This window comes from Candoia aspera, chromosome 5 (assembly GCF_035149785.1).
Source record: "Candoia aspera isolate rCanAsp1 chromosome 5, rCanAsp1.hap2, whole genome shotgun sequence".
Classification (NCBI taxonomy): domain Eukaryota; kingdom Metazoa; phylum Chordata; class Lepidosauria; order Squamata; family Boidae; genus Candoia; species Candoia aspera.
The window spans coordinates 96,482,090-96,503,382 of record NC_086157.1 but is presented as its reverse complement, the minus strand read 5'-3'; the positions used below and the strand labels follow the sequence as shown (position 1 = coordinate 96,503,382).

General features: G+C 45.1%; 1 protein-coding gene across 2 annotated transcripts in view; it reads right to left on the bottom strand.

Moving 5' to 3' along the window:
- Positions 1-21,293, bottom strand: part of ZDHHC20 (zinc finger DHHC-type palmitoyltransferase 20) — a 71,006-nt gene that overhangs the window by 31,908 nt on the left and 17,805 nt on the right. For both annotated transcript variants that reach the window (XM_063305767.1, XM_063305768.1), the window contains exons 3-4: positions 9,688-9,782; positions 559-679 (exon numbers count right to left, since the gene is read on the bottom strand). In XM_063305767.1, the coding sequence (XP_063161837.1) occupies positions 559-679; positions 9,688-9,782 (216 nt within the window). The remainder of the gene's footprint in view (positions 1-558; positions 680-9,687; positions 9,783-21,293) is intronic.

The following is a 21,293-nucleotide window of genomic DNA, read 5'->3' as shown; positions in this document are numbered from 1 at the left end:
TCAAAGTCAAGATGTGAAAAGCAAAGCTTTAAAATTAGGAGTTTGGAGCTTTCCTACTTCTCAAAAAAGAATCTATAAGAATTCAAAATATAAATAGGGCAGTTCTATCTTAAAGATGAATGTGTATGTAGTAATGTGAGAATTCTCCAACAGCCTATTATTTATTTATTTATAAACAAACAAACAAATACTGACCTAACCATGCAAAACTTTCAGAGGGAGAGGAAACTATTATATATTTATTTAAGATAAACTATCTTCAATAGGGGGATACTACTGTCCCTTTTCAGTTGTTATAAAATACCAGAAATAGCTTTGGAAACAGTGGGTATCTCCAGTACCCTGTTGACATGGTAAATACGATATATGCTGTTAGTGAAGGGGCTTCTGCAACTCAGCCTAGCTAAGTAACATTTTAGCACTATTTGCACGATACAGACTTCAGAAAAAAATGACTGTTTTATTTTAGAAAATCTGTGTATTGATGTAGAAATAAAGATAAGACATTTGGTGCAGGTCAAGTGAAGCCAATGCTGATGCTGTCCCTAAATGGCTTACCTCTTGATGCTGTTGTAGTATAGATGGGCAGATCTTTAGCAGCTCTTCTTAGAATTTCCTGTTGAGATTCTGGCCTCTCTTCTTTTTCATATTGCTCCTTATCAGTTTTTGATAAGCAAAACTGAAGAAAAGGACAAAAGCATGTTTATTTTCATGCCAGCTACTAATTATATTTAGGTGATATATATACAAAGAATTTTTATACATTATTAAAGAAATATTAAATCAAAATCAAAGACATGACTAGTTTGTATCACCAAACAGGTAATGTAAATTATCCTAACCCAAAATCTATTTCCCCTTTCATCTCTTTAGTACTGTAAAAACTTATCTCCTACCTCTCCACATTATTCCCAGGTAATTTTTTTATAGTAAATTTTTATTAAGTTTCAAAGGAAGAAAACTACAGAACAACAAAAACTACAAAGAAAGAAAAAAAACTAAAAAGGTGTGGAAAACCAAGAGAAGAATTTTTCAAATTTACAAAAAGATATGGCTTCCAACTTTTAACAGCAAGGATATAGAAAAATTTCCATAATCAACCTCTTACTCTATATTAAACCAAAACATCACATTATTTCTATAAATCATTCCACTTTAACACATAATAAAAATCACTAAGTACAGTTACTCCTCCCCCTTATATTAAAATAAAGAAAAAAAAAGTTCATATAAACCTTCTAAACATTTCTCCCCTCCAAAAGATAAAACCTATTTAATTATTCCCTTCCTACCACTATTCAACTAGTCCCAGCCGTGATGACGCAACTAGCTCAAAGCCGAAAGGACGGCTAGCGGCCGACGGTGCCGGTGGTGAACGGCGAATCCAATGTTCTAAGGATCAACACGCCATTGGAACCTGGAATGTAAGATCTATGAGCCAGGGCAAATTGGATGTGGTTATTGGTGAGATGTCAAGATTAAAGATAGACATTTTGGGCATCAGCGAACTGAAATGGACTGGAATGGGCCACTTCACATCAGATGACCACCAGATCTACTACTGTGGACAAGAGGACCACAGAAGAAATGGAGTAGCCTTCATAATTAATAGTCAAGTGGCTAAAGCAGTGCTTGGATACAATCCAAAAAACGATAGAATGATCTCAATTCGAATTCAGGGCAAGCTATCTAACATCACAGTGATCCAAATATACGCTCCAACCACAGATGCTGAAGAAGCTGAAGTAGAGCAGTTCTATGAGGATCTGCAGCACCTACTGGACAACACGCCTAAAAGAGATGTTATTTTCATCACGGGAGACTGGAATGCTAAGGTGGGCAGTCAAATGACACCTGGAATTACAGGTAAGCATGGCCTGGGAGAACAAAATGAAGCAGGACATAGGCTGACAGAATTTTGCCAAGACAACTCACTCTGCATAACAAACACTCTCTTCCAACAACCTAAGAGATGGCTTTATACATGGACTTCACCAGATGGACAACACTGAAATCAGATTGACTACATCCTTTGCAGCCAAAGGTGGCAGTCATCTATACAGTCGGTAAAAACAAGACCTGGAGCTGACTGTAGTTCTGATCACGAACGTCTTCTTGCACAATTTAGGATCAGACTAAAGAGATTAGGGAAGACCCACAGATCAGCTAGATATGAGCTCACTAATATCCCTCAGGAATATGCAGTGGAGGAGAAGAATCGATTTAAGGGACTGGACTTAGTAGATAGGGTCCCGGAAGAACTCTGGACAGAAGTTCACAACGTTGTTCAGGAGGCGGCAAAAAAAAACATCCCAAAGAAAGAGAAAACCAAGAAGGCAAAATGGCTGTCTGCTGAGACACTAGAAGTAGCCCAAAAAAGAAGGAAAGCAAAAGGCAACAGTGATAGGGGGAGATATGCCCAATTAAATGCAAAATTCCAGAGGTTAGCCAGAAGAGATAAGGAATTATTTTTAAACAAGCAATGTGCGGAAGTGGAAGAAGACAATAGAATAGGAAGGACAAGAGACCTCTTCCAGAAAATTAGAAACATTGGAGGTAAATTCCAGGCAAAAATGGGTATGATCAAAAACAAAGATGGCAAGGACCTAACAGAAGAAGAAGAGATCAAGAAAAGGTGGCAAGAATATACGGAAGATCTGTATAGGAAGGATAACAATATCGGGGATAGCTTTGATGGTGTGGTCAGTGAGCTAGAGCCAGACATCCTGAAGAGTGAGGTTGAATGGGCCTTAAGAAGCATTGCTAATAACAAGGCAGCAGGAGACGATGGCATCCCAGCTCAACTGTTCAAAATCTTGCAAGATGATGCTGTCAAGGTAATGCATGCTATATGCCAGCAAATTTGGAAAACACAAGAATGGCCATCAGATTGGAAAAAATCAACTTACATCCCCATACCAAAAAAGGGAAACACTAAAGAATGTTCAAACTATCGAACAGTGGCACTCATTTCACATGCCAGTAAGGTAATGCTCAAGGTCCTGCAAGGTAGACTTCAGCAATTCATGGAGCGAGAATTGCCAGATGTCCAAGCTGGGTTTAGAAAAGGCAGAGGAACTAGGGACCAAATTGCCAATATCCGCTGGATAATGGAAAAAGCCAGGGAGTTTCAGAAAAACATCTCTTTCTGTTTGATTGACTATTCTAAAGCCTTTGACTGTGTGGACCATAACAAATTGTGGCAAGTTCTTAGCGGTATGGGGATACCAAGTCATCTTGTCTGCCTCCTGAAGAATCTGTATAACAACCAAGTAGCAACAGTAAGAACAGACCACAGAACAACGGACTGGTTTAAGATTGGGAAAGGAGTACGGCAGGGCTGTATACTCTCACCCTACCTATTCAACTTGTACGCAGAACACATCATGCGACGTGCTGGTCTTGAGGAATCCAAGGCTGGAGTTAAAATCGCTGGAAGAAACATTAACAATCTCAGATATACAGATGATACCACTTTGATAGCTGAAAGCGAAGAGGAACTGAGGAGCCTTATGATGAAGGCGAAAGAAGAAAGTGCAAAAGCTGGCTTGGAACTAAACCTCAAAAAAACCAAGATTATGGCAACCAGCTTGATCGATAACTGGCAAATAGAGGGAGAAAATGTAGAAGCAGTGAAAGACTTTGTATTTCTAGGTGCGAAGATTACTGCAGATGCTGACTGCAGTCAGGAAATCAGAAGACGCTTAATCCTTGGGAGAAGAGCAATGACAAATCTCGATAAAATAGTTAAGAGCAGAGACATCACACTGACAACAAAGGTCCGCATTGTTAAAGCAATGGTGTTCCCCGTAGTAACATATGGCTGCGAGAGCTGGACCACAAGGAAGGCTGAGAGAAGGAAGATCGATGCTTTTGAACTGTGGTGTTGGAGGAAAATTCTGAGAGTGCCTTGGACTGCCAGAAGATCAAACCAGTCCATCCTCCAGGAAATAAAGCCAGACTGCTCACTTGAGGGAATGATATTCAAGGCAAAACTGAAATACATTGGCCACACAATGAGAAGACAGGACACCCTGGAGAAGATGCTGATGTAGGAAGAGTGGAGGGCAAAAGGAAGAGGGTCCGACCAAGGGCAAGGTGGATGGATGATATTCTAGAGGTGACGGACTCGTCCCTGGGGAGCTGGGGGTGTTGACGACCGACAGGAAGTTCTGGCGTGGGCTGGTCCATGAAGTCACGAAGAGTCGGAAGCGACTGAATGAATAAACAACAAACCACTATTCTATACATTTCTGTCTACTACAGTGTATAATAAGAATCAAATTAAAAAGCACATAAGTTGTCTGCTATTATATTAATAGTACAATTTTAATAATCCTGATCTTAATAAACCCAAAAAACAAAGCCAATTCAAAACAGTAATTCCATATCTTTAAAAGGGAATCAAATCCTTAAAGCAAACCAGATGAACATTCTTCAACCCTTATCCCACTTGAAAATAAACCAGAGCATTTACAGATCCCCACAATGTGCACAGAGCTTTTCTCTTGAAAGAATCAAACAGCCCAACTGCCCCCTTCAAAGATTCCAGGTTCTTTTCATGGCATACCACCAGAAGATCAGTTTCACTTATGGCTTGCAGTTCACTCTCTCCCTTAGATTTCTTCAACTCCACTATCCAATCTTCATCCAGCATCTCGATAAAAAACCCAATCTCACTCTCAAGAAAAACCTTTCTATCACTCTTAAATTCCTCAGTTTCATCCACCACATCCCCAACCTGATGGCACATTTTAGATTTCACATACAATGTCCTGGATATCTTGCTTTTATAAAAGCTTGATAGAAGTCAGAAGAAATCTATTAAAATCTTGGTGGAAGTCAAAAAGAGTATGTTTGAAATCCTCCATGTCTCACGCAGTAGATTATGGCGCTCCCTAGGAGCTTAACCAGCAAAATTCGAAGATATGGAAGAGTTCCGGAGTGGGTTTACATAAAGTGAGTGAGATAGCAGACAGTTCTCAAGGGAAAATGAAAACAGAAAGCTGAAGGTTTAAATCAGCCGATTCATGTAGGAAAATGCTAATATCTTGAAATTTAATTCAGAAATAATAACAGGAAAACAATTGTTTACTCTCAATCCTCCTTTATATTTGGAAGGAAAACAAAATCCAAAACTTAAAATATATTTTTTAAAAAGTAATCCCAAAAATAACATTAAACACCAAGAGAACCAGCTTCTCCTTGTTGTAGAAAAAGCCTCTCTTGGGTTATATAAACTTCAAAAAAAACCAACAACACATTGTTGATTTAGAAATGTGGTGGCTGGTCTTAGTGTCCCTTTAAGGCTACAGTATGGCTTGGAAAATGATGACGTTCCCGCCTCGCAGCTGACTCTCACCAGTTGAATGCAAACGCTGTTTGCAATCTGGCTGCAAGCAGCCATCTGGAGGACAGATGGGATGATTCCAGGTGTTCTCCTTGATCTGGAGAATATTTTCAGGAAAACCTGCCTGAGCCCGAAAAAAATTACCATGTTATCAGCTTCGCCCATTGAACCCGCAGGCACAGCTGTTCAGTCCGCCATTCCCACTGCAAGCCCCCATTATTCCCAGGTAAATGACATTATCCAGTACTTATAAATAGATTTTTAAGTACATTATCTACACTTCTGCTGGACTCAGCAATTGTGACTGTCACATAAAATGTGCAGTGGCCTAGACAGATGGAAACTGCACTGTTCAGATTTATATAATGAACATTTGTGTTGGTTGGCTGGAAACAGAATCCCGCTAATTAAAGCCTCACTTGCTCACAGGGATCAAGAATTGGATGATGAAGACACTTCAGGAATGATGCAGTAATGAAGCTACTAAATAAAAGCATGAGACTGAAGTCCTGGAAAACTTCAACACTTTGCCAATCCACACTGACAAGTTGAGCACTACAATTATATTTTAAGACAAGATGCCATAATGTGGAAAGCATTTCAATACAACAGGATGGTAGCATGGTCTGTGCACTTCATAAAAAGTGACTGAACAAAATTGTAGCTCCAATCTAAGTAAATGGCCAGCTTCAAAACAACTTGTGTACATACCTCTTAAAACCTTGTCATCTGCATGAATGCCTATTTAGTATTAGCTATTTATAAACTGGCTGAAACTGGTTCAGGATCTTCTTATTTCTATTGTTGATTCTACGTTTTTAAAAGTATGTAGCCACAAATTAAAAAGAGGTGGAGTCTAATAAGATGCTAAATACAATTCAAAGTGCTGATTTTGATCGATAACACTTTGTCTGCTTGGGTCCTTATTACCTATGGCACCGTTGTCTCCAAACAGAATCTGCCTGCCCAGTGCAATCAATCCAGGAAGTGATGGTTTGGATTCTCTCTCATTAGGATGACAGAAGGGCAGGGCTTTGAAGTGGGCATTTTCCATGGCAGCCCTTTTGTTCTGGAATTCTTTACCCCAGGAGGTCTGGATGGGGCCCCCACTTCTAGAGTTTGGGAAAGCTGCAATATTGCTACTATTTCAATAGCCCTTTGTGTCCTCAGGAACCTGCCATATTGTGCTGTTTTAATTGTGTCTTTTATTTAAACACTTCTTTGTTTTTTAATGATATTTATCATATTTTTATACGAGCTGCCCTGCATTTGTAGAATTCTACTTCCTGAGAATAACAGGTTTCTTTTCTTTTTCTTAAAAGCACATTTCCAAGATTTGTGGTTATTAAGGTAGTGTTCGACTCTTTCACCTGGGCCTATTAAAATCTAAATGGTGGGAATCTCTTTTGACATAGAAAGAAATGTCCTCAAGTACGTATGGTTCTTCCCTATAAGTACAGGCATAATCTTTTGTTGCCTCCTAACCTTGAGTTTGGCTATGTGAGGTAGATTTCAATGTTGCCAATCTATCTTCCAACAATTCATCAGGGATAGGCCACCTGTGGCTCCTGTTGTTCATTCCCTCTAGAAATCACCTGACTGTCCCACTGAATTCTGGTGCACAACTGCCAAAAGTTGAAAGTGTGATATCCTGCAGTTTGGGGTTGGAAATCACGCCAAAACTATGTATATGCTCTAACAGAGATTTAACACAGTCACCAAACAAAACAAAGACTACTTTCTTCCCAAAACACCCTGAAATCCTGGCCTTGTCTGCATGTGACACAGCCCTGCCCACTTTGCATTATCATCCTGCTTACTGCAGACTTCAGTTCCTCAGAAAAACATCAAGTCCATATCGGGCCTCCAAATGATCACTCCTATTTATTTTGGACATGTTTAGAAACATAAGAGTTGGAAGGGATCTCAGTCGTCATCTAGCCCAGACCTTGATAAACACTGGAGGCATACATTGAACTAAGCAATTGTTTTTTAACCATGGTTTATTGATCAATTCCAGTTCCAGATCTTTTATGCTACTCATGAGATTTATTTAGCTGTTGTTTACTGAATAAATTTATTTATTTATTTATTACATTTGTCCCTGTCCATCTCCTCCCATCAGGCGACTCTAGGCGGCTTACAATAAAATAGTCAATTAAAACAGCGAACATACAATATAAATACAATATATAAATATATCATTACTCAAATAAATAAATATAAACATAAGAGTAAAAATAAGAATATGAATAAAATCCAAGTGGCAAGAGAATCTGATACAGCCCATACGTGGGAGGAGTGATCTAAGATACCAGCCATCCCCATGCGGAACTATTCCCCTCTCTACCCCAAGCGAGGCGGCAGAGCCAGGTCTTCAGGCTCCTCCAGAAGGCCAGGAGCGATGGGGCTAACCTCACCTCCGGGGGCAGCATGTTCCAGAGGGCGGGAGCTACTGCAGAGAAGGCCCGCTTCCTGGACCCCACCAAACAAAGTTCTCTCACAGACGGGGACTGTAACATGCCCTCTCTGCATGATCAGGTGGGATGGGCTGATATGATGGGGAAGAGGCGGTCCCTCAGGTAACCTGGTCCCATGCAGAACGACTCCCAAGCAGGAGCTGTGAGTCCAGGAGGACCCCCAGATTATGCACCGGGTCTGTCTGGGGCAGTGCAACCCCATCCAGAACTAAAGATAACTAAGTCCCAGATATGGAAGAGCCATTAACCCACAGCTACTCTGTCTTATCAGGGTTCAGCTGAAGCCGGTTGTTCCCTATCCAGACCCCCACAGCCCCCAGGCACCGAGAAAGGGTGGTCACAGCATCACTTACTTCACCTGGATAGAGATGTATAATGGGGTACCTTCGGCACATTGATGATACCTCACACCGTGGTGACAGATGATCTCACCCAGTGGTTTCATGTAGATATTAAAAAGGAGCAGAGAGAGAACCGAATCCCACAGTACCCCACAAAAGAGGGCCCGACGGTCAGATCTCTCGTTCCCTATCTCCACCGATTGGGACCGGCCCTGGAGGAAGAAGGTGAACCAGCGCAGAACCACGCTGCCCACCCCCAACTCCCTGAGCTGCCCCAAAAGGATACCACGGTCAATGGTATTGAAAGCCGCTGAGAGGTCAAGAGCAAGGATGGATGCACTGCCACCATCCCGCTCCCGCCATAGATCATCCATAAATGCGACCAATATAAAAATAACTGGCTAATCAATAAACCAAAATGGCTGAATTCACAATACTGCTAACACGTGCTGTAGTTTAGCATATATGTGTGAACAATAATTTCAACCCTTTACAAGTTATCCTGATTAGTTCCTTACAGAAGGGAGGATTATGTAAGAATGAGCTGGGAAGCTGGTATAAGAGTTCATAATTAGAGGATCAGAAATGTCATTTCTGTACTGCAACTAACAAATGCAAAATGGTTATTCACACACGTTTGCCTATTTTTAAAATTTAAAACACTACACAATAATCTTCTATTACCTTTCTATTTAAAAAAAAAATGTAAAAATGCACTTCAGGCTAACTTTTGAGAATAAAAGAAAATAAATACATCCAGGCCTACAACAGAAAAAACACATGTAATGTTTTGACTCTAAAGAGACTTTACGTTTTAGCAAAAATATTAACACTACAGTTGCTGAGTTACAACTGTCTCAGGCTGCATTTTGGTTTACCATAGGACATGGATAAAATAATTATTTTTAGGAAGGGCCATGTTAAATTTAGATTAGCAAAAGGAGTTCCACTGTGCTGTGTCCAGAGAATCTAAGTGCATGTCTAGTTTGCACAAATGTTTCTCCTGTCTGAAGCTGTACAGGAACATATAAATATGGAACATGGGTCAGAGCATTGATAATGACTTTGATATACTGACACTGCACATTTCTACAGGATTTGGATATTGTTTGGGTATCTTAAAATTAATAGCACTCCTAAATAAGAATGAGGTTTATTATTGAGCATAATTGTTAAAATAAGGATGATTATGAAAATGCAGACTGTGAATTGGTTTATATTAAGATTATGAAACAGAATATAAAGGCCATCTATCTGAACATGGTATTATTGGGTAATCTCACCTAAAATAACCAATTGTTCAAATTAAAGAAATCTAAATTAAGCTATAGCAACATGGTAATTTCAGAAAATAATTTTATGATTTTAATTCACAGCACTACAATATAATTTATTAAATGGGAACAGAAAAACTAAACAAAAAGAAAACTTAACAAATCTTATTTTAAAACAAACATTAGTATCAAAAATAATTCAGTAGTAAGAACTGCATGACTTTGCCAATGATAACATTTACCTCATTGGAAGGGGAGGCAGGAGATGTAAAAATAGTCTTCCAATAGGACCACGCAAACATAACAAACGACAGATGAAAAATCACAAGGTAGACAACTGCAATACAAATAAAATACAAAAAAAAGTCAGTGAGTACTGTTAAAAAGAGCAAAAACTGTAAAATAAAAATGGCTTAGGGGAAAAATGCAACATTTTCTTTGCCCTATCAGCAAAATAAATTTGGAGACACAATTTTAGAATAGGAAATGGCACAGGACCCTGGCTAATACTCAACAATAAATCAATAACAACAACAACAACAACCCATCATAACAAAAAAACAGATTGGTTCCAATTCAAGTCAAATAATGTAGATAGCTGGTAAACCAAAATCAGAAGTGGATTTGAAGTCTGCTTATAAACCAAGGGTTAGCACTATGTGTGAAATCATAGTTACAGGTGTTGTTCTACCTTAGAGGCCATTTCAACCAAAAATGGATGCCCCAGGCATATGGATTACTGCAATGTGCTCTACATGGGGCTGCCCTTGAAGATCATCCAGAAGCTGCAGCTGGTTCAAAATGCAGCAGCATGCGCAATGTTCACCTGAGTAACATCACTGCTGCAGGAGTTGCCCTGGCTTCCAGTTGCTTTCCTGGTGCAGTTCAAGGTGTTGGTTATCACTTTTCAAGCCCTACATGGCACAGGGCCAGGATACTTGCTGGACTGCCTCTCCCTGAGGGTATCTGCCTTCCTACTAGGTTAGATAGGGTGGGCGTGCTCCAGGCCCCCTCCCTTAAATGTTTCCACCTGATGGGACTTCCTATTTAACATCTGCATTTAACATCTGCATGGAGTTATGTATCAGTGCTCCAATACTCAGCTTTATATCTCAACTGTGGGCTGAACAGAAGATGCAGTTGAGACCTTGTCCCCATGTCCTGAAGGCTGTTAGAGCCTGGATGGGGACAAACAGGCTAAGGCTTAATCCCAGCAAGACAGAGTGGTTTGGAGTGAGCCTCCTGATTCCAGAAAAATTCCACCTCCTTATGATCACATTTTTTAAAGTGACCAATATTTAGATGTATCAAGGGCAATGGCAAAATTCCAACTGTAGCTTTATGCATGCATTTTAATTGCAGTATACGTGTTAACATATGTTGATTTGGTCTAACTCCATAAAAAATAAAATAAATTAAATAACTTGTAATAGTTGTTTTACTAACAAGACAGTAAAGATATTCTTTGCCTTAGAAATTGATGTCCTAGGGAAACTTGACTGTGAACTAAACATGTCCAGTAATTGGCAAGTGAATGGCTTAGCTAGAACAGATCACCTGTGATTTTTTTAAATAAAGGGTTCATAAGCTTGCTCATAATTCTTGTACATATACAGACAGCAATAGGGAAATACAAACAGAAATTCATTATTCTGAAACAAAATACATGTGCTATCAGTGTGTGCTTGTTCCTTATCTCAATAAATGTTTCTATAAGCAAAGTGCAATTTATATGAAAATAAGCAATATTTTATATGAATTCAATTTATATGAAAATAAGTAAATATTACACAGTTAATAAAAATGCTACTATAGTTAGCATAAAGATATTAGTTATTCCTTTTAATGGTTAAACTATTATTGAGCAACATTTTAAAAGAAAAGACTGTAATTTACAAGGGCATGTATACTAGTAGAGGAAATTTTACACTTTTTGTGCTGATAAAGTTTTGTAGCAATTGTGCTCCTAAGGAATCACAAACAAATAGTCACAGCTGAATTTAGATTAGGGAAGATATATTCAAAAACTCTGAACGATATGTAAACTTTGTACAGCATTCACAGATGACATGTAAAGCCATGGAAGAAATTGTATTTAAGAATTTAATTTAAGAATGTGTCATGAGTGCCGTTGAGCTAAAGTAATCAGCGCAATGGCACTCATGACAATGACAAGGAAATAGGTGAAGGGGTACAAGTTAAGTAGCCATCAACCCACAACGACTAACGGCTAACAAACAATAGATAAACGGATCACGGAGCCACCCAAGCCATCAGCAGCAATACCACGGGGATCGCCCAGCTGAAAGCAATCAGCAGAAGAATGAAAACCTGAGGATGGGCGATCCTAGAAACCCTCAACCAATGGCAGGGCAACGCATGGGACAAAGGGGGGTGACGTGACCGAGAGCGAGGGGGCGCTGACCGGCGCGGGGTATTTAAACCCCGCACCGGCGCGCTCCTGTCACTCTCAGCTTTTTCTAATAACGTTGTACCTATCCTGAAATAAACCAGAGCCTGCTTTGCAACCCAGTGTCTGAACGTTATTCAGAGGTAGGCAGCGTATGACATAAAGCTGAGAGTCATAAACTCAGCCTCGCCGAGCCCCACCGGACGACAACGAGCCGCGGGAGGAGTAGACGGCGAGAAGACCAGCAAGATGAGGCCGGAACGGCGCGGGCAAGGAGGGCGAGCCGCGCGGCAAGAGACAGAGGAGGACCGACCGAGGCCAGAGGCACCGCGGACTCCCGGAGCCATGGACGCCCGCCCCACCCGACCCGAGCCTCAGCTCCAACCCCAAGGGGAGATGGCGACGGAGGCAACCCGACCGCGGGAGGGAGCAGCACGACTTCCGAAACCAGCGGAGGACCCCGCGCCCCACATCGCACCCCAGCAACGGGCGTGGAGCGACAGCCCCACGGTGCTCGACACGGAGGAGGACGACGGAGACACCCATCAGACGGAGGAGGAAGCGGACCCGCGGCGGAGGGACGATGAACCCCCCCCCCCGAGGACGCGCCAACGGAACCGGCCCCAGCGGCGGTGCGGGCTGTGGACGAGGAGGCACGAGCTGAACTCGCGGCCATGCGGGCTCAGCTGACGGAACTCCGGACCATGCTCCAGGCGCTTATGCCCCCCGCGCCACCCAATGACGTCCCCGCACAAGCCCACACCCCGAGCGAAGCACCGAACCCACACGAGCCAGCGGAAAGCCAGCAGACGGCACAGGCGGCCGACACCACATCCCGGGAAGCGAGAGGCGGGGCCGCGCAAAACGCCCGGGCCCCAAAGGACTTCCCCATCTTCTTCGATGGGACCCCCTCAAAACTCTCGTTTTTCGTCACCAACGCTAGGGAGTTCATGGGGAGGCACGGACACTCCTATGACTCCGAGGCCGACAAGATCGGCGCCGTGGCAATCAAACTCCAAGACAGGGCGGCGGACTGGTACGTCCAACTGTACGAGTCCAGCTCCCCCGCCCTCGCCACCTTCCCTGCTTTCATCAACGAGATGAAAAACTATTTCGAAGACCCCCTAGCCAAAGTACGGGCGAAAAGCGCACTCCAGAGACTTAAACAGGGCGCACGCACGGTCCCTGACTACGCCCTGGAGTTCAAAGCCCTCGCGGGAAAGGTCTGCGACTGGTCTGAGACCACCCTGCTGGAAATCTTCAAAAAGGGGCTCAACCGCGACGTTCTCCAATGGGCCCTCTACCGCGACGACCCAGAAACGTTACACGGGTGGATCCACCTCGCGGGGAAAGCCGAACACGCGCACCGCACCTTCCTTATGACAACCACGGAAGACACAAACTACGTCGGGAAAAAGGTACCCGCACCACACGGGGGGATGGCCGGCCCCATATACCCTAAAAAGAAGTTCAACCGGGAGCCCTGCGGGAGGTGTGGCAAATTAGGGCACAAGACGGCGGACTGCTTCGCCAACCGACCGCCGACCAGCGCGCCCAAGCCCGCCCCGAAAATTAGCCCCAAACCACCCAACCCGGGGCCGCCCCCTCACCGCCGAATGACCGTGGCCACAGCGACACCGGAAGAGGGCTGGGACGCTTACTGGGGAGAAGAGGACAATACCGACCCCGACCAGCCGGCGGGAAATGCTCCCCGCTTGCCCTGAAACGCGTGGCGAGGCAGGCGGCGGGACAGCAACGCGAACCACCTCAACGAAACGACAAAAGCTCCGTAATATTGGCAGCAATTCAACTCTCTGCCGGCAACGGAGCCACCACGGCCGCGGCACTAGTGGACTCGGGGTGCTCAAAAAACCTTATCCACCCCGACCTAGTCGCCAAACTCGAACTCCGCTGCTTCCCCCTCCCCACGCCGCTGGCATTCCACCAGCTGGACGGCTCCACAGCGGGGGGGAAACCAGCCACGCTACAAACCGAGCCGGTCACCCTGCAAATGGGCACTCACACCGAGCGCACATCGTTCGTAGTCACGCCCATCGGACGGCCCATTGCAGTCCTGGGGATGCCATGGCTCGCGAAAAACAACCCGCGGATCAACTGGGCGACCCGCACCTTCACATTCGGCGACGGCGAGTATCGAGCACCAGTACCAGCTGGCAAAAGCAACCCCACGGTAGGACGAGCGGAGGCGACCACACAAGACAACGCCGCTACCACTGCAGACCTACCGGAACAATACGCCGACTTCTCCGAGGTCTTCGGAGAAGCAGAGGCAGACCAACTACCCCCCCACCGCAAGACGGATTGCCGAATCGACCTACTGCCCGACGTCCCCCTACCTAGACCAAAGATCTATTCGATGACCCCGAAGGAGATGGCAACCCTCCGGGAGTTCATCGATAAAAACCTAGACAGGGGATTTATAGAGCCAGCATGCTCACCGGTCGGAGCCCCCGTCCTATTCCGGGAGAAGAAAGACGGGACCCTACGGCTCTGTACCGACTACCGGGGCCTAAACGCGGCTTCCCTGTCCAACAAATACCCCTTACCCCTGGTGAAGGACATGCTCGCCCACCTGTCCACGGGCAAAGTCTTTTCCAAATTGGACCTGCGCGAGGCGTACTATCGCATCCGAATCAGGGAGGGGGACGAATGGAAGACGGCGTTCAACTGCCCCCTAGGCGCTTTCCAGTACAAGGTACTGCCCTTCGGACTCGCGGGGGCCCCTGGGGTGTTCATGCAGCTCATCAATGAGGTACTGCATGAACATCTGTTTAAAGGGGTCCTGGTCTACATCGACGACGTCCTTATTTACACAAAAACATACGAGGAACACGTAACCTTAGTCAGGCAAGTCCTCGACAAGCTCAGAAGGGCGCAGCTCTATGCAAAGCCCACAAAGTGCGAGTTTCACAAAGACCGCCTAGACTATTTGGGGTATCGAATCTCCGGGGACGGCATCGAGATGGACCCCGCAAAAGTCGAAGCGGTACTAAACTGGGAGCGGCCCCGCAACAGACGGCAACTACAGAGCTTCCTGGGATTCGCGAATTTCTACAGGTCCTTCGCCCGGGGGTTCGCTGAGATAGCCCTACCCTTAACGGACCTCCTCAAAACCAAAGGGGTGGGGGACACCAGACGCGCCAAGAACCCAGGCACAGTGCTGAATTGGACTCCCGCGTGCCAGACCGCATTCGACAAGCTGAAAGCGCTGTTCACGACGGAGCCAATCCTCGCGCACCCGGACCCAGAACGGCCGTTCGTGGTCCAAGCCGACGCCTCAGACTTCTCCCTGGGAGCCATCCTCCTACAAAAAGACTCCACGGGGCTCCTGAAACCATGCGCCTACCTGTCAAGGAAGTTCTCCGAGACAGAGAGGCGATGGCACGTCTGGGAGAAAGAAGCCTTTGCGGTGAAATCGGCACTAGAAACATGGCGTCACCTACTCGAGGGAGCCACCCAACCATTCGAGGTCTGGACGGACCACCGGAACCTCGAGGCCCTACGAACGCCTAGACGCCTTAGCCCAAAACAGGTCCGATGGGCACAATTCTTCAGCCGCTTTGATTTCCAGTTGAAGTTCATGCCGGGCAAGAAGAACTTCCTGGCCGACGCCCTCTCCCGGCTGCCCCAAGACGAAGAGCCCGCCCCAGACACCATTGGGACGGTCCTATCCGCCTCGCAACTGGGGATGGCCGTGACCACCCGAAGCGGCGCACGGAGGCAGCTCGACGCTACGGCGCAGCCGACGGCGGGACAACCGGCGACGGAAAGAAGGCAACCGCAACTACCAGGGGGAATGCGCACGGACCTCGCCGCCGCCCTCAAAACCGACCCCTGGTTCCTGGCAAACCCCGACAAGGTAACGATGGCGCAAGACCTAGCATGGGGGGAAGGCAGAATCTACGTCCCGGACTCGCAACGCCAGGCGATCTTGCATAGGTCACACGACGCCAAGCAAGCGGGACACTTTGGGTTCCTCAAGACCCTACACCTAACACGGCGGCAATTCTGGTGGCCCGCGCTCAGGCGAGACGTAAAAACCTACGTGGCGTCCTGCCCAACGTGCGCTCGGGCCAAACGGGCACCAGGCAAACCCGCGGGGCTATTGCAACGGGTGGCAGAACCCTCCCGCCCATGGGAGGAAATCTCTATGGATTTTATAGTGGACCTCCCACCCAGCCAGAAGAAAACGGCCATTTGGGTGGTGAAGGACTACTTCTCAAAGCAGGCCCACTTCATCCCCTGCACGTCAGTCCCATCCTCACAACAACTAGCCAAACTCTTCCTCATCCACGTGTACAGGCTACACGGATGTCCCGCACGTGTGGTGACCGACAGGGGCACACAGTTCACCTCCAAATTCTGGCGGGCCTTCTTGAAGCTGACGGGGACCCAACAGGCCCTGTCTACGGCTTGGCATCCGCAGACGGACGGAGCCACTGAGGTTCTTAATGCCACCTTAGAGCAATTTATACGATCCTATACGAACTACCACCAGGACGACTGGGCTGAACTGCTCCCGTTCGCCGAAGTCGCATACAACAACGCCGTCCACACGAGCACGGGAAAAACCCCGTTCGAAGTAGTCTCGGGGCGCGACTTCGTCCCCATACCGGAGCTACCTCAACCCCCGGAACCCCAGGTGGACGCCAGCGACTGGGGACGGAAGATCGCGGAAGCATGGCCAGTAATCACGGCGGCGCTGAAGGAGGCACAGGCTGCTTACAAAGAGCAGGCCGACAAGCACCGGCGCCAACAACCGACGTTCCAGGCGGGGGACATGGCCTATCTCTCCACCAAGTTCCTAAAGTCAACCCAACCCTCGAAAAAACTGGGGCCTAAGTACATCGGGCCGTTCCGAGTCACGCAAATAGTGAACCCGGTAGCAATACGCCTGGACCTGCCACACAACCTCCGGAGGCTCCACCCGGTGTTCCACACCAGCCTCCTAAAACCGGCAACCACCTCCCGATGGCACCCAAGCACGCCTCAGCCCGCACCGCTTATGATCGACGGGCAACACCACTTCGAGATAAGGGACATCCTCGACTCACGCAAGCAACGAGGAACCCTACACTATCTGGTCAGGTGGAAACACTTCCCCCACCCGGAATGGGTGGCGGCGCACAACGTTAAAGCGCCTGACCTGACCAGAGCATTCCACCGGGCATACCCCGACAAACCGCAATCAAGGTCAGCAAAACCAACCCCCCCCCCCGCAGGCCTCCCCCCGCCTCCCGTGCCCCAAGGGAAGGGGCCCCCCCCAAGCCCGCGACTTGGGTGGACCTTCCCCCCCCCGGGACTCACTCCCCCCGCCCCGGGCCCACGGGGTGGTGACAAACGATCGCCAGCACCCTCCCCCCGCCCCCTGGCCGCGGGGGAGTGGCAAGCAAGTCAACAGGGCAACCTGGGGGCAACGCCCAGGAGACACAACAAAGGCGACGCACTCCAAATAAGCAAAAAAGGGCCCTACCTGGAGCTGAGCAGCACCCGACCAGCCACGCCTCTCGCCTCGCCGAACTGAGCCAAACAAACAGGGTGTGGTTGGAGCATGCGCACGCCAGGTCAGAACCCGAGCATGCGCACCATGGACACACCCTGGGAAGGCACGTGGTAGAGGGAGGAGCGAAGGGAGGGGCGACAACTACTCCGGCGGGAACTTTGAAAAAAAAAAAAAAAAAAAAAAAAAATGGCGTTTTGACAGCTCCATGGGGGAAACCCAGAAACCCGGGGGAGAACACTATTCGGAAAGGGGGCAGTATGTCATGAGTGCCGTTGAGCTAAAGTAATCAGCGCAATGGCACTCATGACAATGACAAGGAAATAGGTGAAGGGGTACAAGTTAAGTAGCCATCAACCCACAACGACTAACGGCTAACAAACAATAGATAAACGGATCACGGAGCCACCCAAGCCATCAGCAGCAATACCACGGGGATCGCCCAGCTGAAAGCAATCAGCAGAAGAATGAAAACCTGAGGATGGGCGATCCTAGAAACCCTCAACCAATGGCAGGGCAACGCATGGGACAAAGGGGGGTGACGTGACCGAGAGCGAGGGGGCGCTGACCGGCGCGGGGTATTTAAACCCCGCACCGGCGCGCTCCTGTCACTCTCAGCTTTTTCTAATAACGTTGTACCTATCCTGAAATAAACCAGAGCCTGCTTTGCAACCCAGTGTCTGAACGTTATTCAGAGGTAGGCAGCGTATGACAGAATGTCAGAACATACTGTATAAACAGACCTGCTGGATCAGCTAAGGCCCATCTTAGTCCAGCATTTTTTCACAGTGGCAACCAGATGCTTCTCACAAGCAGGATATGGAGATGTATCCCTTTCTTGCTACTGTTCACCTGCAACTAGTATTAGAAGGAGGCTGCCTCCAATCCAGAAGCAACACTGAGTCAAGAATAACGTTTGATAGCTCTGTCCTCCATGAATTTATCTAATTTAAGTTTGGGAAGCAGAAGCAAAATCTTTTGTCTTGTCAAGAACTCCCAGCTAATTTACCAGGCTGCCATGTGCAGCTTGCTGGTTTTTGTACTTTAGGGTTCGTAATCCAACCTCATTTTCTAAATAGGTTTATTTAAGCTACGTTAAAAAGATAACAGAATGCCAATTTCTTCAGTTGGCTTTAGAAGTTGCTGCTTCAGTGACTGAAGATTTTCTATTTCTAAACAACCACAAATAACCTTCAGGAATTGTGAAAGAAAAGAACTTTTGTAACTAAGTGATGAAGGGAGGGAAACTGTTGTGGAGTACTGAATATTTTATGTTTCTGTCATGTTCTCATACCAAATGAGTAACTGTTGGCCTACTTTCCAAGCTGATAAAGGACAAAAGTTTAAGAAGATAAAGAATTAGGCGTCAGCGCAATCCCAGAAGCATTAGGAGGATCCATCTGCTCCAATGACATTATGGACCCAGTAGATTTTCTAGGGCAACCTTGAGTATGCACAGAGTTTTACGAAACTATAAATATTACTAGAATAGAAACACATGCTGAAATATTGGTTTTGAGAGTACAAATGATGTTTTTAACAATATTCCATTTTTTTAAAAAAGATATTGTTAGCTGCCCAGAGTCATGAATTTGAGATGGGTGGCCATATACTGTAGACTGAGAGAATGAATGAATGAATGACCTGAAGAGTCAGTCAAATTTAATCATTAAATTAAAACATTTGTGAGAAAGAACCTGACAAAGTATTTGAATTCAAATGCAATTAAAAAAAAACAAGTTTAACATCAGTTGAGCAATTATTGTTAAACTCAACCATTTCAAAATAGCTGAATTCAACTGAATTATAAATTAAAAGGGAAGTGTGTCTGTTTGCAGCACTACTACAGATTTAGTAGGCTGGAACAGTTACTTTATTATTATAAAATTCACAATGATTGGCAATATCTGAACACTGAACAACAACAGCATCAGATTTCAGAAAAAGAAGGAAAGTAAGATCCAAAATTAAGCAGTGAGGATTTTAGGTAGATCAGAATATAGATTTGTAAAAGAGGATACATTTCATGCAGACACGTATGTTCTGGGAAAGTTTAAAGTTAAATGTAAAATCAGTAGAATTTTGCAGCCTGTTTTGCAAAACATTTAAAATGGGTTCCTTAATATGTTATTTTCCTAAAATCCCAAAATTTGAAGCCCTAAACAAACCCTGACTTTTTAAATTCTGCCTTTTAAGGAGATAATAAGAAAGGGATCCCATTTTTACATTATGTCAAACAAACCAGAGAAAGGGTCTAAACTAGGAGTGCACAATGGATTTGTCTTAAGACTACTTTTTTTTTAAAATGTATTTATTTGATTTATATGGCTGCCCATCTCACAGCACTGACTCTGAGGTGAATGAGGAAATTCAGAGCAGAATTAATTTATTTGAGGAAGATACATGGCCAGAAACAAGAAAGTTAAATACGTTTAAAATTAATCTGCTGTAGAATTATTTGATAAGTAACGACCTTGACTTTCTCTTTTTCAAAGGAGTCAAAAACCTTATAGAAGCTTACTTTTTATGTCTGCCTTCCCAGGGTTGGAGGGGGCAACAGTGGGGGGACAATAATCTAAGCCAAACTAGAGGTTTAAATTACAGTTCCTTTTGTTTCTCTAAGAAGGATATTTTTGTTTTTATCACTTTTTTATTATGTTTAATTTTTTTAGTTCATATTCATATTCATTATTTAAATGTTTTCTCTTTATGTAAAACTGATTATTAAGCTTACTACAGCATGAGATATCTGTTAACTCTGGGAAGCAGAGCTTGAAAAATATTTGTTTATACTATTAAGCAGCTGAAATGTAAATGAACTATTTTAAAAAAGGACAAATTTGTAAAAAGACATAAAATTACAACTAGATAATATTATGGTCTAAGAAACCAATACCTAATGAACAGGTTTTTGAGGCTTAGAAGGTGGATTAGACAGACCTCTATTACTGGATAAAGTATGTGGGGTAGCTATTATATTTAATATAAAATCTAAAACTGAGGTGGAATAAGAGCATATGAATACTTTATTTTCTTGGTAGTAAAGATAGCTGATACCACTATTGCTCTGATTAATTTTTATGGCCCTACCAAGAACACTTAATTGGGCATATCTCCCCCTATCACTGTTGCCTTTTGCTTTCCTTCTTTCTTGGGCTACTTCTAGCGCCTCAGCAGACAGCCACTTTGCCTTCTTGGTTTTCTCTTTCTTTGGGATGTATTTTGTTGCCACCTCTTGAACAACGTTGCAGACTTCTGTCCATAGTTCTTCCGGGACCCTATCTACTAAGTCCAGTCCCTTAAATCGATTCTTCTCCTCCACTGCATATTCCTGAGGGATATTAGTGAGCTCATATCTAGCTGATCTGTGGGTCTTCCCAAATCTCTTTAGTCTGATCCTAAATTGTGCAAGAAGAAGTTCGTGATCTGAACTACAGTCAGCTCCAGGTCTTGTTTTTACCGACTGTATAGATGTCCGCCACCTTTGGCTGCAAAGGATGTAGTCAATCTGATTTCAGTGTTGTCCATCTGGTGAAGTCCATGTATAAAGCCGTCTCTTAGGTTGTTGGAAGAGAGTGTTTGTTATGCAGTGAGTTGTCTTGGCAAAATTCTATCAGCCTATGTCCTGCTTCATTTTGTTCTCCCAGGCCATGCTTACCTGTAATTCCAGGTGTCATTTGACTGCCCACCTTAGCATTCCAGTCTCCCATGATGAAAATAACATCTCTTTTAGGCATGTTGTCCAGTAGGTGCTGCAGATCCTCATAGAACTGCTCTACTTCAGCTTCTTCAGCATCTGTGGTTGGGGCGTATATTTGGATCACTGTGATGTTAGATGGCTTGCCCTGAATTCGAATTGAGATCATTCTATCGTTTTTTGGATTGTATCCAAGCACTGCTTTAGCCACTTGACTATT